This window comes from Lissotriton vulgaris, chromosome 5 (genome assembly GCF_964263255.1).
Source record: "Lissotriton vulgaris chromosome 5, aLisVul1.2, whole genome shotgun sequence".
Taxonomy (NCBI): Eukaryota; Metazoa; Chordata; class Amphibia; order Caudata; family Salamandridae; genus Lissotriton; species Lissotriton vulgaris.
This window is the reverse complement of record NC_141693.1, coordinates 1,516,670,015-1,516,687,166: the sequence shown is the minus strand read 5'-3', so window position 1 is coordinate 1,516,687,166 and position 17,152 is coordinate 1,516,670,015. Positions and strand designations below refer to the sequence as shown.

Genomic DNA, 17,152 nt, shown 5'->3' with positions numbered 1-17,152 from the left:
TGAGCACACAAATCAAATATTAGGACTCAGAAAACACCATTTAACAAAGTGAATTGTGCTAATTCTTCTATTTCCTGATTCCAAACAGCAGCTAAACATTGAAAATGTGGTTAGTAATGGTGCTAACTCCATCTTTAAATATGCTAAATCTTTGCTTGAATTGTACCTAGTTAATGTTGGTGTTAGTCAGGTTTATGTATGGGCCAGTATCCACCTCCCCTCGGTAGTTGTGCGGCAGGTCTTCTGTTCTCTGTGTTGATACAGTCTGAAGAGCACTCCACCAATTTCCACACGAGTCACAGCTCCCACTCGACCATTTCCCATTTAACTCAGCGCTATTAAACTTAGATGTATACGTTACAGCACAGATGGCACCATGCAATCACCAAACCTACAGCAAAAGGGGTATGAAAGAATCCCAAGTAGAGCACAAGCGCGGGTGAAGAAATGTGTACCACAGACTAAATATGCAACGGAATTAGCAATACCACAAGCTAAAGTGAGTTTGACATGAGATAGGGAGCACTCTGGAAGCCCTCTACAGATGCAATGGCTAATACATTTTGCATCAAGGCATCACATTCAGAAGGTCTCTTCAGTATAGTCTGGTCAGTTAGACGTTCAGTGTCCTTGGCAAACAAGGTGTAGTACTGGGCTCTTGCACAAACTGCTCTGCTACTTACACAAATTGTGTTTGCGTCCGATGTACCGAAGGATGGCGTTGCTCTGAGTGAGTTTGACATCCCCATCGATCAAGTATGGAAGCTGAAAATGAATATGAAGCGTCAGGTACACACAGATATCCAGCAAGAGTAGTTTATTGAAGCAACAGGAGCATCATTAGTACAGATGTAAAAAGGCACAGAGATTCCTCCAACTGCTCTGAATATTCAAACATCAAAGTACATTCCACTACAGAACACTAAGTGATCCAATAATAACATGGCTTCTTTTCAGAATACATAGAATGTTAGATTAACCAATTCCTACATAGCTTATATAAACAGTCCAGCTACACAGATAACACAGAACACAGTAACAAAGAATAAAATGTATTTGAAGTCAGGTGTTTAAAGTGTTTAAGCCTCAGAGTAGCATAGGCTTTTTAGGTCGAGCCTATAGCAGCGCGCATGCGCTGCATAGGAAATCGACCTCCTGGAATCATTTCAGCTTCAGTAGAAGCTTATGTTGTGGTGCTTACACGCTATTGGCCTTTGCATCTGGCTTCAGCACGCAATTGGCCAAAAGCGTGGAGCCAGCAGCAGCACACAGTGCCATCTGTTTTGGGTCAGGTTTCAATGACAGCTGCATTCCTAACAGCATGCGCGCACCACTGATCACGGACGGGTCAAGGTCTGTCCAAGAGCCCGGCGGAAACAGGATTCCAGCAAAGCAGCACCATGCGCACACGGTAAAGAGCCACCTGCCAAACGGGTGGGGAGACTCAGCTACCGCCAGCGGCCAGAGCCGAATGATTACTTTCCCAGGCACTGCGTCAGGAGGTCGCCTCATCACCAACCTCTTCCCTGGCCCCCTCCCCAGCCCATCAACCCAAGATACCAAGCAATGCTGACTTTGGGAAGACCGGACAGCAGCACAGGCCGCTCAACCTGAGTTACCCACTCAAAAACAACTGCTCAAATGAAGGATGTCTAAACTTTTTGAAGTATAATTCCCCGAAACAACTTAAGTAAACTTTAAATGTCACTATTGGCTATATTACTATTTAAAGCAAGGGACATTAAAATGGTCTATTCATGTTAATATCTGGCTACAAACTCTCTGAGATCTGCATCAGTCAATAATTGAAGAAAAATAAGTAATGGCTAAAAAAAAAAAACACACCGGGAAATCAGCTGGCTTATTCTAGCTGCAGCGTGTTGGCTTGATGTAATTCTTGCATGACTTCTGTGCTAAGCAGGGCGGCTCTGCTCTGGCATATATACAAATAGATTGTTATTTACGTTTGAATTGTGGGCTATACAAATCAAAACCCCTCTGCAGTGGTGTCATGCAAAATGATGGGCTACCTGCAGAGTGTTGCGAGTAACCCCCAAGACTCGGGTATCTTGGAGGTTTATTAGGCCTTAGGCTAAACTGTTTTAGTGACAGAAGGCTGTGCACCCATCATCTCCGCTGTACAAGTGTAGTAGGCTCCTCTGTTACACCACTGCGGCCTCCTTTCACCTTTTGGTCTTCCCAAACTCAATCCCTCTCACTGTCCCACCTGTCTTGCCCACCTCTGTCTATCAGACCTGGCTTTCCCATAAATGTTTCCTGAGGCAAGGATGTATTCCTGAATCGAACTGCACGACCCAGAGTGTAGCAATTGTATAGTTCTTCAATCCCTAATGGCACAGCACCCAGGATAATGTGCCGCATGGCTAAACACTTATAAGGTCCCAAAGGCGAGATCTATTGGCTATTCCAATGCTGGTTATGATTGAGAACAGGAGGAAACTGCAGTATCTCACTCTTGCAGATTCCCCAGATGAGCATTGTATGGTGTCACGGCACGTGGAGGGTCCTTGAGACGCAAGTCGGGAGGCTCCGATAGTTGACGGTTACCATCAGTTGAGGAGACTGTTATGAGCTGACGAAGCAGGGCGATCTGTGAGATAATGTACTACATCTGTACTAAATAAAACACATTTAAGCCAAACACTGGCTTATGTGGTTACTACAAAAGTGTGGCGACGATCTGATTATACCACACACACAGAACGCATGTGTGACGAGGTGCCAGCATAACTCAACAGGATGTGCTACGCAGCGAAACCGGACAGCCATTGGACGTTTTACGGTACACTACATTCCCTTCAACTGGCCAAGGATATCCGGGGAAGTCAGACATTTGCGCACTGTGAGCTATAGGCGGGAAGGTCAGCAGCAACATCGGGTGCGGGATGGACTGGACTTCGCCTACTTGATGTTGGACTCTGCCTTGTGAGGTCTCCTTAAGGTCATACAGTCGGATCCTGAGCATTTCTCTATCGTAATGGATCTATTTCATTGGTGTACCCCCCACAGATGTGAGACCATTTACATATATCTTTACGCTACAGTTCTTGTTCCCTCCCAGAACTCCATCCCGGCCCCTTCTTAAACTGCTCCACTGGTTGCCCATCCGGAAACGAGTGGAATTTAAGACCTGCTGCGTGGTGCACAAAAGTCTGCATAACCTAGGGCCGTCCTACCTAGCTGACAAATTTGTCCATCATCGTCCCCCACGAAACCTGCGCTCTAGTAACCAGCTGTTACTGCAGATCCCCCAATTCAGCAAGACCAGACAGGGAGGACGTGCCCTCTCAGTAATGGGTCCACGACTGTGGAACAACCTTCCCTTCTCCCTTAGGCAGTGTACCAGCCACTCAATCTTCAGGAAGAGTCTTAAGACCACTCTGTTTCAGTACTAGAGCCTACCTCTCCTTCACCCTCCGTCAGCACTGCGCGGAGATACACCTTCGGGTGTTATTCCGGCGCATTACAAACTCATAAATAAATAAATAAATACAAAACCAACTAACGGGGAGTTGTGCATCTTCAAAGGCAGAAGGCGACAACCTGTTTACCTGCCAGCTTTTACCCGGACCAGATGGATTTGCACAAAAAGTTTGAAAGCATGGCTCTATACAATTTATGAACATTTGTAAACCTTTAATATATATATATATATATATATATATATATATATATATATATATATATATATATATATAGCAGAAGGCGACAACCTGTTTACCTGCCAGCTTTTACCCGGACCAGATGGATTTGCACAAAAAGTTTGAAAGCATGGCTCTATACAATTTATGAACATTTGTAAACCTTTAGTATATATATATATATATATATATATATATATATATATATATATATATATATATATATATATATATATATATATATATATATATATACACACATACAAGCATCTAATAGGAGCTCTACTCCCCTCATTGCTAGACTACAATCTCAGTTTAAAGTTGTACATATATCTGGTGGAAGAACATCTAAGCAGATTTTCTCTCACGATTTCCAATAAACTTGGAAGAGACAAAACAGTAAGAACTTCAGGTTCTTGTGATGAAGATTTAGATGATTGCATAATAGGGACAGCTGAGATTAAACGTGTGCCGTTTCAGAAGAAGTGTGGAAAGATGCTGCTGAAAAAGCTAGTGTTTGAAGTGTGCAACCAAATTCATTGTTGAGGGTTGGCCAAAAGAATGGAATGTGGATGTGATCATACAACCTTACATCAAAAGATGCGATGAATGGTCAGTAGAAAATGGTTTAGTAATGAGATCAGAAAAAAACAGTCCCTCCTGAACGGGTAAGAAGTATTCGGTTATCTGCAGAGCACGAAGGGTATCTGGTGGACATAGAGTACATGAATATTTTTGGTGGCCACAGATGGATAGACATCGATAGCATGGTACATGATTATATAATTTGTTCAAGTGACAAGGTTTTACGACCATCTACCCCCCCCACCTCCCCACGTGACTCCCATGCAGTTACCTTCAAAACCCTGGGCAAAATTATGGATTGATCGCCTGAGACTTTTTTATTCTTTGCCCCACTCACGGTTTGCTTTAGTGCTGGTAAATTATTACACCAGATGGCCAGAAGTGAAGTTTATTGGTGAACCATATTCCAAAGCAGATATAGAATTTTTGAAGGAGGTTCTCATGCATCAGGGGTTTCCTGAGACAATGGTTTGCGATAATGGAGTCCAATTTAAGTGAAGATGATTTATGCCACGTTCTTTGAAAAATCTTTCAAAAGTTCGCTTTACAATCCCCAAACCAAAGGCATGGTTGAGCGCCTGAACAGAGTTTTAGGTTAATGTATACAGTGGGCTATTGTAAATAAGTTTGTGATACCAGCAGCTGTTAGGATCATGCTCTGGTTTTATAGCATACCACCACCTTTCACTACTGGGTTTCACCATTCGAACTATTGAGGGGGTAGAAAACCGTCAACTGAGTTCAAGCCAGCTTGGGATGCCCAAATGGCTTAAACGGAATTCATCTTTGTCTTAGTTAGACATGGTTGTAAGGAACAAAGTTGACGGTGCACAAGTTAATTTCTGCTAATTATATTAAAATAACTTTTAGTGTAACAAAAGGTAAAATCAGCTAATTTTGAGGAGGATATATATGTTATGTTTCTTATTTTTATCCCAGTGTAAATTGCAGTACAATTATATATGTTTTGAATGAGATTCTCTACGAAGGTTAATAAGGAATGCAAGTTTACAAATATGATATTCTCCATAGGCACAGTTCATCTTACTTTTCCAGAAGCACTGCGTTATGGTGTAGATAACGACTTTTATTTTCTTATTGTGTTTTGTTTGTTTGTGTATGGAAAAGAAATGTGTAGTATCTCGCTTGCGCAGTGTTGGACTTGGCCCTCTTGGCAGGGTCATCCCTGAACTTTTTGCCTTCCTCCAATATTCTCTCTGACCTGTTTTTGTTGGTTTAATGATTCTGGGCACTTAACTACTGCTGACCAGAGCTAAAGAGCATATGCTCTCCCTACTGTAAATTGCTATATGTGATTGGTGTCCATGATTAGCTTATTTGGTTTACTGTCAGTCCCCAGTAAAGTGCACCAGGAGTGCCAGGGCTTGTAAATACAAATGCTGCTGGTGGGCCTGCAGCACTGGTTGCGCCACCCACAGAAGCGGCCTAGTAAAATGTGTCTAGGTCTGCCATTGCAGAACCTGCGTGCAGTATGGTACTGTCATGCTGACTGCGCAAGTAACCCTACTTGCCAGTCCCTAAACCTTCCCTTAACTTCATATTAGTCACCCCTATGGTAGGCCCAAGGGCCGGGTGCATTGTAAGTATAAGGTAGGACAAGCCCTGATGTGTGTGGCATGTCCTAATAGTGAAAAGCAGGCCTTTTCGTTTTTCACTATTGTAAGGCTACCGGTTCTCATAGGCCAGAATGGGCTGCTGGAATTATTACACCCTATATGCCCCACCAGGCTCAGGGAACATGGTAGAAAGTCCAGTTTAGTATGCCTGAACTCAGAATAATAAAATACTTTTTAGTAAAGTTTATTTTAATATCCTGTGTTTGCAACTGCTACTTTTAGAAAGTTAGCATTTGCTGGCCTGACTATTTCAGCCCGTCTCTGCTAGGATGTGTATCTGCTGTCTGGTTTCTGTGAGTGACTGGGCTGGGGAATTCCAGGGGATAGTCTGGGCTGCCAGGTGGTGAATAGAGGGATTACCCCCAGGATAGGTGGGAGGAGTGCCCCTTGACTCTGAATAGGGCTGTGCTCTGCCACCACAATGCTGGCTCCACCTCCTGCGGAGCGTCTGATGTCTCTACCCTGCACCCTGACAGAAGAAGGCAGCTTCCTGTCAACAAAGTGCTCCAACACTGGGTTGAACCAGGCTCAGGCCCCCTGGCCTGTAAAGACAAAAGAAATGGTGTATAAAAGTAGGAGCCCTGCTCCCAAGAAATTAGATCCTGTTTACGCCAAGAAGAAACTCTGCCCGAAGAGAAGGACCTGGGAAAGCTGCATGAGGACTACTGTCTCTAGCCTGAGAGACTGGCCTGTGGTGGGTGCCTTGCTGCAAGAAGGAGAGAGGAGAAAAGACTGAAAGACTTTTGAATCTACTTGTGCATCTCTGTGAACAATCTCCAAGGGCTTGCTGATGAACTTGCCCCCTGAACTGCGCCCCAGGAACATTGGGTGCAACCCCCCTGAAGAAAGAACTGGTGACCGTGCTGCTTGTCTTTGCAGCGATGCCCACGGAAAAAAAAGAGTGTGCTGTGCGCCGCCATCGCGCACTCTGAAGAGTCTGGGCCAACCCCCCTGTCCTGCCAACGCACCGTGACTTCTGCCTCCGAGCCGTAGCTCACAACGCCAAGCAAAGGACCAGTCCGGTCCAAGTATTGTGACCCTGTGGCCCCCAAGCCGTAGGGTACAAAGTAAAGCCGGACTTCGCCTAAACTCACCCCCCGTGCAACGCCCTGCTGGAAGCGCCTCGCCGCTGACATCGCATCAAGTCGCTGCAGCCCCCCCCCCTCCAGGACCGGAGCGTACGCAGAGATAGAGCACCTGCCCACAACGCATCGCTGCCCTCAACGACCAGAGCCTGCTGAGCCATCGAGCCGTAGCTCACGTCAACAGAGGAAGGCACCGCTGCCTGGAACGTCAGACAGTCTTCTCTCCATCCTCACCGGACAACCAAGAAAGGTATTGTGCCTCCTGAGCCCCGAACTGTGCGCCGTGCGAGTCTTGCTCCCAACAATGACTCGCACCGCCTCTTTTGAACCTGCCCAGAGTACGTCTGGATCATACACCGCGCTCCGGACTGCTGTGTCCGCGCGGCGTGTGTACTTTGAACGCCTCGAATTGTGCGCTGTGCCCCGCTCTCAGTTGAAAGCTTGTGTTCTCTCACCGCGGTACGAGCCGCACAAGTCTGGTACGACTCATACCCCTAGTTTGCATCTACGACCTTCGTACGCGTCTCACGCGAGGCGTGTGAGGTTTAGCGAGGCCCTTTCCCTTTAATCGTACGAAGCGCACAGGAGCGCTATGAGGCGCACAAGCCTTAACGAACAGCGCCACATCGATATAGACAGTGCCTGAAGTGCAGTGAAGCCTTTTTTAGAAGTATTTAACCCCTTCCAAGTACTTAACATTGCAAGTAAGGCCTATACCTTGCTTTGAACATTGTGGCATCATTTTTAAGAGATACTGGAACCATTTTGAAATACTAAGCCTGTAATCTGAAGTGTGCTGAAAGTTTTTATATAAAGGATATATTTTTATAGAACAACAGTCTTGTGTCTCTGTGTGGTGGGTTGATAAGTTATTATGTGTATTATGACAAATGCTTAACCCTATGTACTCTGGAGATTAGCCTTGTCTGCTCGCGCCACGCTGCCTAGAGGGTGAGCAGGGGTTATTTCTAGGAGTAGCCTTTGCCCTGACTAGACGAGACGGTCCCTGTTTGACACAAGTGTATACCTGCGCCAACCGGAGACCCCCAATTCGAACACGCAGCTATTCCCCGAGTGAGCATTGTATGGTTTCATGGCTCGTGGAGGATCTGAGTGACACAAGTCGCGAGGCTCCAATAGCTGAAGGTTAGTGGCAGTCGAGGAGATGGTCATGAGCTCACAGCGGTCTGTGGGATGATGTACTACAAGTGTATTCAATTATACTAATTTAAAGCCAATAAATGCTTCATTGTGGTCATTACATAAACACTTGCTTTCAAGAAATGTGTTTGTAAGAGGGAAAAAAACACATCCACAGTAGATGTGGCCTGGGTGCCCTGGTACCAGTTACAGGGGCTGAATAGGAGTAATCTTTGCATGGGCGACAGAAGGGGAAGATAGGAAAGAACAGACCCTGTCAACATGCCCAGCGCGCTTCACCCAGAACCTGATGTCGGACTTCTTTAGAAGCTATAGACGAGAGCACAAGAGCAGTACAGTTAGTTATTCTCCAAGCCCAAGCACTGAATGTGGGCAATGTCTGAAATCCATGACTTTACGCAAAAGGTAAAGCAGTTGTGACAGTCACAAAACAGACCACCACAGGAGTAAAACGTCAGGCAAGAAGTAGGATGAGACAAGTAGGAACAGCACTTTACACAATCCAACTACCACATCCAGGCAAAGAATAAGGGGGTTCACAAAAAAGACTGGTTATAATGCCTTGTGGTCTGCCAATCTCAGCCCAGGTTTACCCATATCGAAGGAAATGCGTCCTCTGCATGGGGCGGGGGGGGGCAATGTATACAGAGGTCAGTGTATTAATGCAATATTGCCTACTGCCTACACACAGCAATGCCAGTGCCACATGGCCAAGCCCACCTATGAAGATGCTGAAGCCGTCTGGTGCATTATATTGCAGTACTTGCACAATGTTTCATATCCCTTACAAGGTCACCATAGCGCTTTTTATGTAGGAGCGTGAGCAAGACTTACTGACTGATGCTTCTCGGTATACCAGGTTAATTTACTGTAGTTTGAAGTGGACATGGGAGGTGTGAAGCATGGTAAGAAACATTATACCATCCAATGTTTACCCTTCCGCAGGCCCGTCCCTATCCAGCAAAACCCTGAGAAACAACTTACGTTCGGGAAGTCCAGCCCCAGGGTTTCCTTGTCCTTCAACCACTGGCTTCTGTCATAATCTGGAGCTGAAAGACAAAAGAACACTTCCTAGAATGATCTATGCACAATAATGCCAGCTCTGTAGCCTTTCTATATACACCCATCAATCAAGGTGCCCCCATTCCTAAAGGCTTTCGTCCATCAGATCTCCTTGTAAGACGTCACTCAAAAGATGGAACCATCCCAAGCCAACACCGAGCCTTCGCTCACTCTACTGCAAAAGGCTGGATAAAGGCCACACATATAAAGCTCAGCACTGACCACCTTCCCCCAATCAAGCAAGAGGCAAATCACTGTGGCCCAGTCTGAGACAGAGCATGACTCATTTTATGCAGATTCCAAATCTTCCACACTGCCAGACCCAATTTATTTCCAACCAGATCACACTCCCCAACACAACAGTGTAGCTAAATAATAACCCAACTTCTAACAAACTAGCAACCAAACACTGCCCCCTCCAACCACAAAGGCCATATTTTCTCCTATGCTCCCTTCACACACCACAAAGTCGAAACTGTCCCCTTTACCACCCACCCAGCATCTATTTGTTCCAATAGCCCCACCCCCTGCTTCAGCCTGCCAGCGAACTACCCACTTCCTCGCCTCGCTAGGTCCAGGACTCATTTTCTGTGGGTCTACATCACTGGGCAGCAGATCTTCCCATTTGTCAGTCTTCACACAGCAGAGCCCTCGCTGGCTCTGCTGTAGGAAGACTTACCTCGACCGTATGACGGAATGGAGGCCATGGCATCAGACTGCTCACCCTATTTAAAGAGGACAGTCTGATGCCCTTTATTCCGATCTGTAACCAAGAGATAGAACCTGATGGACATGAAAAGAAAAAAAAACATTTTAAACAACTTCAACAACCCCACTGAAATGCTCAAACAAGTTAGTAGAGCACTGCTAATAAACATATGCTCAACTAGGCCCCTATTAAATGGGTTTAATACACATAAAGCTGTTTTTCCAAGGGTTGTTGAGCCTTTATGGAGTTCGTACAAAGTTTGAATGGGGTGATCTGCCGGTACACACTCAACACAACTACAGAAATGTTTGAGGGCAGCTCTCATTAAACATATACTGACCGTTAGTTGAACGCACAAAGTTGGATGTGTTTTGGGCGAATGCTTAACATGCCTGTAGTTGTACAGCCGGGCGTTCTGAATAGCTAAACTACTGTTCTACATACAAGTTCATGCACTCGATGGAGTACTTTCAAAGACTGACTGGAGCACGCATTAAACGCAGAGCTATTTCTCCAGCTTGGCTGAGCACTGGATGTGTGTTGAAGTGGAAGGGGTGCACGAGGATGGATTCATAACACTGAGCGGTATATTCAGAAGTTAGTTCTTCAAATTGGTTTCACTAGGTGAAATGACGACAGTCTATTTCAATTTATTCTGGGCTGGAATGTTAACCCAAAACCATGCTTTACTATAAAACTCTACCTACAATGTAGGTCACAAAACAGTAGTGCAGCATTGCAAAAAATGTGTAACACTTCCAAACAGGGTAGAACTGTGTGGGGCAATCTTTATAGATTTATTTTGGGACGAGAATGAGGGAAAGGTTTGAGGCTTTATCTAGAAGCAACCACCAAAAAGGTTAAACAGTACAGCTAAAACAAACTAAACAATGTAACAAATTGTTGGTCGTAGGGCTCATATTGAACGGGGATAGGATCCTTGTTGTTTGTTGGAAGACATTGGAGAAAATACTCATTGGCTAACCAGGATGAGTCCCTGGCTGAATAGTGATGGATGAGGGCAATACCTATATAGGGGATGATCAGGCAGATATTTTTAACTGAATTTGGGAATCTTTTTGAACCTGCCAGCAGAGAGCTGACAGATGTGCACAACCTCGAGTCTTTATGTGTTGAGGTTTTTGGGTTCTGGGCTGCCTGGGGATTGTGCTACCATACGCGGCGCTAGTCCCAGTAATTGTTATGATGCACCCTTTTCTGCCAAGGATTGCTACTGCCAAACCTGCGAGTAGTGGTCACACTGTTCAGCAAATATTTTCCTCCATATACGGTGGTTACTTTCGCCGTCTTCTGACGAGTTATGGGTTTGACCATTAGCTGCCCCCCATATGCTACACTGCTTACTGGTATTTTATTGTTTCTCTTGAGGCAGTTAAACCCTTCCCCTCCCTTGTGCCTCTTTCCCATACCTAGAACTTTGTACTTTTCCTTCAACCATTTTGCTTTTGTCACGTTTGGGCACTTCTTGTATTATGTTGCTTTAGTGACAATCATTCTCTTTGTACTGTTTTATGTGCATTTGTGCACTATCACCCGCAAGGGTATCCTGGCACTGGAAAGGTGAGTGCCATCCTGCCCACGGTAGCCTGGTTAATTGAAAAGACAGGTCTTCAGCTTCTTGCAGAATTCAAGTAGAGAGCGGGAGGCTCTGATGTGGAGTGGGAGGCTGTCCCACCCGATGGTAGCAATGTAAGAGAATACCCCTCCTCTTGATCCGGTTCGACGTAGGATGTGTGCCAGTAGTGGTTCTGCAAAGCAGAGGTGTCCGGGTGGTTGGTGGAAGGAGATGCATCTGTTCAGATAGGTAGGGCCTAAGCTGTGTAGTACTGTGAATGCGGGGGAGGAGTTTGAAATGAGCGCGTTTGTGTATTGGAAGTCAGTGGAACTCCCAGAGGTGCGTGGATGTTTCTGGCTGTCGAGTTCTGAATGGTTTCCAGTCTTCAAATGAGTTGCTTGGTGATGCACTATGTATTTTGTTTTTCTAACCTGTGGGATTTAGCAGATTAACACCTTTAAACATGTATTACTCTTACTGCCTGATCCCTCAATTTCTTTTATTTTTAAACACACAAACACACAAACACACACACACACACACACACACAAACACAAACACAAACACACACACACACACGGTAAGCGCCAAAACGAAAACAGATGTACACATAAAGACCCAATACATGGTGCTGCACAGATTGCTCCACTGTAATTCAGTACAATAGTGAGCATTGGGCAGGGACCTAGGGTTGGCAGAGGCAAAAAATATTTCCTCTGCTGAAGTTTATCAGCAGTTCCACGGGTCAGGAGATAAACTGGACAGTTCACATTCTTCATTAGAAACATGCTTCACAGAATAACTTTCTTGTACAAACAGTGGTACAGAACTGAAATGCGGATTATCCTGCCTGCATATTTTACTGTGTATGAATTTTACAGTGGGGCCCTACTGTAATATTTAAACTTACATTGTGCCCAATCCAAGGACATTTTATAGCATTTCAGGTTTACTACCATGTCTAACTAAAACTGCAATTATATTTCCATGTACCTGTCCCTTTGAAGGCTTGCAGTTTTTGGAAGCCAATTTGAGGTCACGCAAAGGTCTTTTTTTGTGTACTGTAAATATGTGGGCCTCCTCAACTTTTGGAGTAGCAAATTCCGTAGCAGACGAAATCTAAAGCAAAGATTGCACTGACATTATAGATATGCTTGCGTTATATGGGGAAACGTGATTTACTCCAGAACAGTCCCAACTCAAGGGCAGCTTCAATAAAAGGGATGTGATGGGTTTATGGGTACAGAACCTGGTGAGAGCCAGACAAGTCACACCATCCTGGATTCCCCTGGGTGTCTAGTTTTCAAAAATGTACAGGTTTGCTAGGTTGTCCTAAGTGCCGGCTGCGCTAAAGCCCAAAATCCACTGGTATTTTTTTTTTTTTTTATTTGAAAGGTTTTATATAGCGCTGGCTAGACCCGGAGGTATCGGAGCGCTCTACATGAGTATCCGATCATAGTTGCAGGTTACGTCGTTACAAAGGTTAAACAGTTGTTAGAGCATAGTTACATATTAGGTGGAGACAAACAATAAGGAAATATGCGTAAGGGAAAAAGTAGGCAAGGGTAGAGATTCAGGGGAGAGCTCCTGTGCTGAGTTTTTTAAACCGCACTTTACATGACGAGCTGGGCTCGTCATCAGCGTGCGAGGAGGCTACGCCATGACGAGCCCAGCTCGTCATCAGCGTGGAAGGGGTTAATAAAACAATAGGCCCATTAGAAAAATTGCGGACAGAAGGAAATTTGAATTTTGATGACGAGATGATGCTCATCCACCTTAAAATTGTCCAATCAGAACTCACATTTAAGTCAAAAGATACACTTTTAGTTAGATAGAGCTAGTGAGAAAGGTATAAAAGTGCTGATTTTACTGAAGGGTTATCGCTTCCTTCAATTTCCTCTCGAGATGCTGCCGGATTGCTGATTTATCCTGAAATGTGAGAAACCTGCCTAACTCTGTTTTCTTCTACAGGGAAATGTACTTTATCTGAGAGTCTAGTTAGGGATGTTTAGGAGAATAGGTAAATCTTATGGGAACTATCTGTCCTTTTGCTAATATCTGATCTATTAAAATAATGAAAATGTCTTCTTGAATTTCCATAAATAAATGATTTAACTGTCCTAAATCTGAAACTTTATATTTTAAATGTCGAATTTTCTGAAATAAAATAAATAAAGTGAATATTATTAGACATGCTGAATTTGCTACTAATAAAAATTAGATAAATAGAGAATCAAGCTGGTCTCGAGTTTTCCTATGCCTAATTTTCTTACTAGCAGATCTATCGATCTCAATGGTGGGGTGTCTAATAAAATGTTGTATCTTATGAAACCATGGTAAATATATCTAAACCGCAGGTGTAAATAGTATAAATATGCAATTTAGTTTTAGGCACTCCACTATGATACAGCAGCTTTTCCTTTGAATTTCACCGATCCATGAAGTAAAGTGTAAGTGTTTAGGAGTGAATCACAGTGAATCGCAGTGATATGGGCCCATTGTTTGAGAGTATGTTAGAAATTATACTTCAGGGAGAGGTGACATGCCATTAGAAATTATTTCCGGAAGAGCGCTGCATCACAAGCACGTTTTACTTTAAGAGCATAGCTTATAGCTTTCTTGTTAAAAATATATAAAAGAGTGGACACGATCTGGGGTAATTTTAGCGCTAACTTTCCTCCCTAATGAGCCAGCGGACACCATCCATGTACACGCAAGGCACTGCTCAGCTGTGTGGGGGCATCTGAGGGAATTTTAAGGGTTCTCCGATGAACGAAACATCAGCCTCCACCATCTATGTGCTGCCAGGGTACGGCATGCTGTTATATACACTTCTGTGGGTTACTATATGCCGCCGGGTTGCATGGACGGCGTACACAGCGGAGCTACACTCGCGCTGAGATTGTGGAACGTAACATGTAAAAGGGGTCCCGTTGGCTGAGTCGACGAGCTCGATCAAAAGTCGTTTACGCTGCTGTCAGGTCCAAAACTCCGCAAGCACTGCTACTCCTTTAAGTCAAAAGATACACTTTTAGTTAGATAGAGCTAGTGAGAAAGTGCTTGCGGAGTTTTGGACCTGACAGCAGCGTAAACGACTTTTGATCGAGCTCGTCGACTCAGCCAACGGGCCCAACAGGCGTCTGACACAGAACGCATGTACCGTGTACCTGAAACGGATCGGCCTTGTTTTTCATAAAATAAACACAAAATAGACTCTTGATCCGGGTTATCGACCTAAACCCGACCTCACACACAGCGTATTCAGCTGCTGACGACCAATATCCAAAATTGTGGGCCATTACTCATCTGCTGCAATTCTCAATGCACAGTTCATGTTGAGATTCACTCTCTTGGCGAGTGACTTGTGACCCAACCACAGTCCTTTGCTGTTCCACATCGCGAGCCAAAGTAGGCCACGATTCCATGGACTGCCCCACACTCCCCCCACCTTCTTAGTCCTGATGAAGACCCCACTTAAGGACTGAACTGAGCCTACTTATAGGGATCGAAACGTCGACGGTGTCTTCTACTTAACTTCCGGCACTTGCCCTTTACAGTTTAGTACTGACTTGGTGTCCGTTGAAAGTTTTGCTGTGAAAATCATTTATCATTTCATGCCTTTATAAACTAATTGGCTCATGTATTTGCAATTGTTTTGATCCTGTCAATATTGTTTGTACTCATCACCCACAACTGTGTTCATTCGTTTCCCACTAACCCTTCCCCCGAGCACTCCTTTTCACCTCTCCCCCCTTTTCTGTCGGGGCACAAATTTGCAACAATTGTATGAAATTCCTCTGAAGTATCATTTCAAGGTATTGTGAATAAATTACAATACACACTTCTAAAAGTGAAGAATGTTTTCCAGTTTTCCTTTCTAAAGTGTTTGAATTATTTTTTGTTGGTTTTGCAACACAACTTTTTCTCCTTTACGGGGACCCCTTTTACATGTACCAATTACTGCCCAGGTCCCCGTGACTGCTTGGGTCAAACCCTCCTTCTTGTAATGTGGAACGTAACATGGCTCCACATCAAGATTGTGTTTGGGAAGACTGATTCGTTACACTACAGTTCTGATTTGAGAAAATAAAAGGATCCTGCAACAATACTAATGAATTTTCACACTAAGCTTATATTCTAGATCGACTGGACAAAGATACATGAGTATCATCCTAATAATTGTATATAGATGCTGGAACTGAGAGATATCTTTACACCGTACAAAGCCTTGAGAAAGCCCGAAGGGGGCGAAACGCGCGTCGGCTGTGGACCATAAAGTGGGCAAAATAAAGGCTTGAAATTTCTACATCTTCTGGCTTTGTGAAATTTACTTTTTGACCAAGGACATGGATTATTGATGAAACGCTAAAATAGCGAAGGGATCAAAGAGACTATCTTGGAAGTGCACTGGTGTTTTTTTCATATTGTGGTGACCTCCATTCCAAACTGACATTTGGGAAGGTGGTCGCGGTTTGATGCCCTAGGTGGATGTGCATCCAACGCCAAGCAGCACTCCGTACTGTTCAGTGTGCGTAAAATTGAATTGGCTTATGATTAATGAGAACCAATGTTGATGTGCGAATCAAAATAGCAAATCCACCGTTCCTTTCTGTCTAAAAAATATATAAAAGAGTGGACGCGATCTGGGGTAATTTTAGCGCAAACTTTCCTCCCTAAGGAGCCAGCGGACACCCTCCATGTACACGCGAGGCACTGCTCAGCTTTGTGGAATATTAAGGGTTCTCCGATGAACGAAACTTTAGCCTCCACCATCTATGTGCTGCCAGGGAACGGCCTGCTGTTATATACACTTCTGTGGGTTACTATTAGACGCCGTCTATATCCCGTCTGTGGCATGTGGACCGAGAGACAGCTCTGTTGTCCTGTACATATGTAATTGATACCACCCAAATGGTGCAGGTGGTGGTCTCGGGAGGCTGTTTCAAACTCCCAAAGTAGACGAACAAAGCTCTACTCTTTGAAACACACTAAACCGCGTAAGCGTGCAATCCTGCCGTAAAGCGCCATGATGCCCTATTCTCCGTGATTCGATTTCATCTCTTGATAAGTTTTTTACTTGGATTATGCTTCTAAACTGAAAGACGTTTGAAGATAAGCGAAGTCTAGAAAGCCTTGTCAGGGGATAGTAAGCCCTATATAAATACAATTGACAATTACAATGGTGATTATGTACCCAACAACCAATTAAAAAGTTACGCCCAGGACATTTTAAAGTAGAAAGAAAAGCATCAAAAGCGGATATACCGAAACAGAGACTCCGCCGTATCATGGCATCTCCGTGCGTCAAGGACACTTCTTCCCCTCCCAGCCAGTTCTTACATCCGTTGTCATCTATTACGTCCATCAGGTAGATTTGTGATACAGGAGTCATAACCTGTCCTTACAGAGCCTGCTTTAAAGCGCTTCATGCCGCAATACCGATGCGGAACGTCACTTTATTTTCACTGTTTCCGTTCGAGGCGTGACAAACTCCTCCACTTGTAGGCGCTGCAGCAAAAAAACAAAACTCCATCCTAGCAATATTTTACTCGCCATCAGTTTTTGTAACAACAAACCCTCAAGTCACAGCTTGCTGTACCATATGCTCCACATTTTCAGAAAATTGCCACTTTGCCACGTTATAAATCTCGTTCTCCCTCTGGCTGCCTCTTAGT

The 17,152-nt window shown here is 44.4% G+C and overlaps 1 protein-coding gene across 1 annotated transcript in view; it reads right to left on the bottom strand.

The window, feature by feature from the left end:
- The window catches only part of LOC147712901 (glutathione S-transferase Mu 1-like), a 145,566-nt gene that overhangs the window by 47,138 nt on the left and 81,276 nt on the right, over positions 1 to 17,152 (bottom strand). The window contains exons 3-4 of the mRNA XM_086923578.1: positions 9,115 to 9,179; positions 684 to 765 (exon numbers count right to left, since the gene is read on the bottom strand). Coding sequence (XP_086779704.1) covers positions 684 to 765; positions 9,115 to 9,179 — 147 coding nt within the window. The remainder of the gene's footprint in view (positions 1 to 683; positions 766 to 9,114; positions 9,180 to 17,152) is intronic.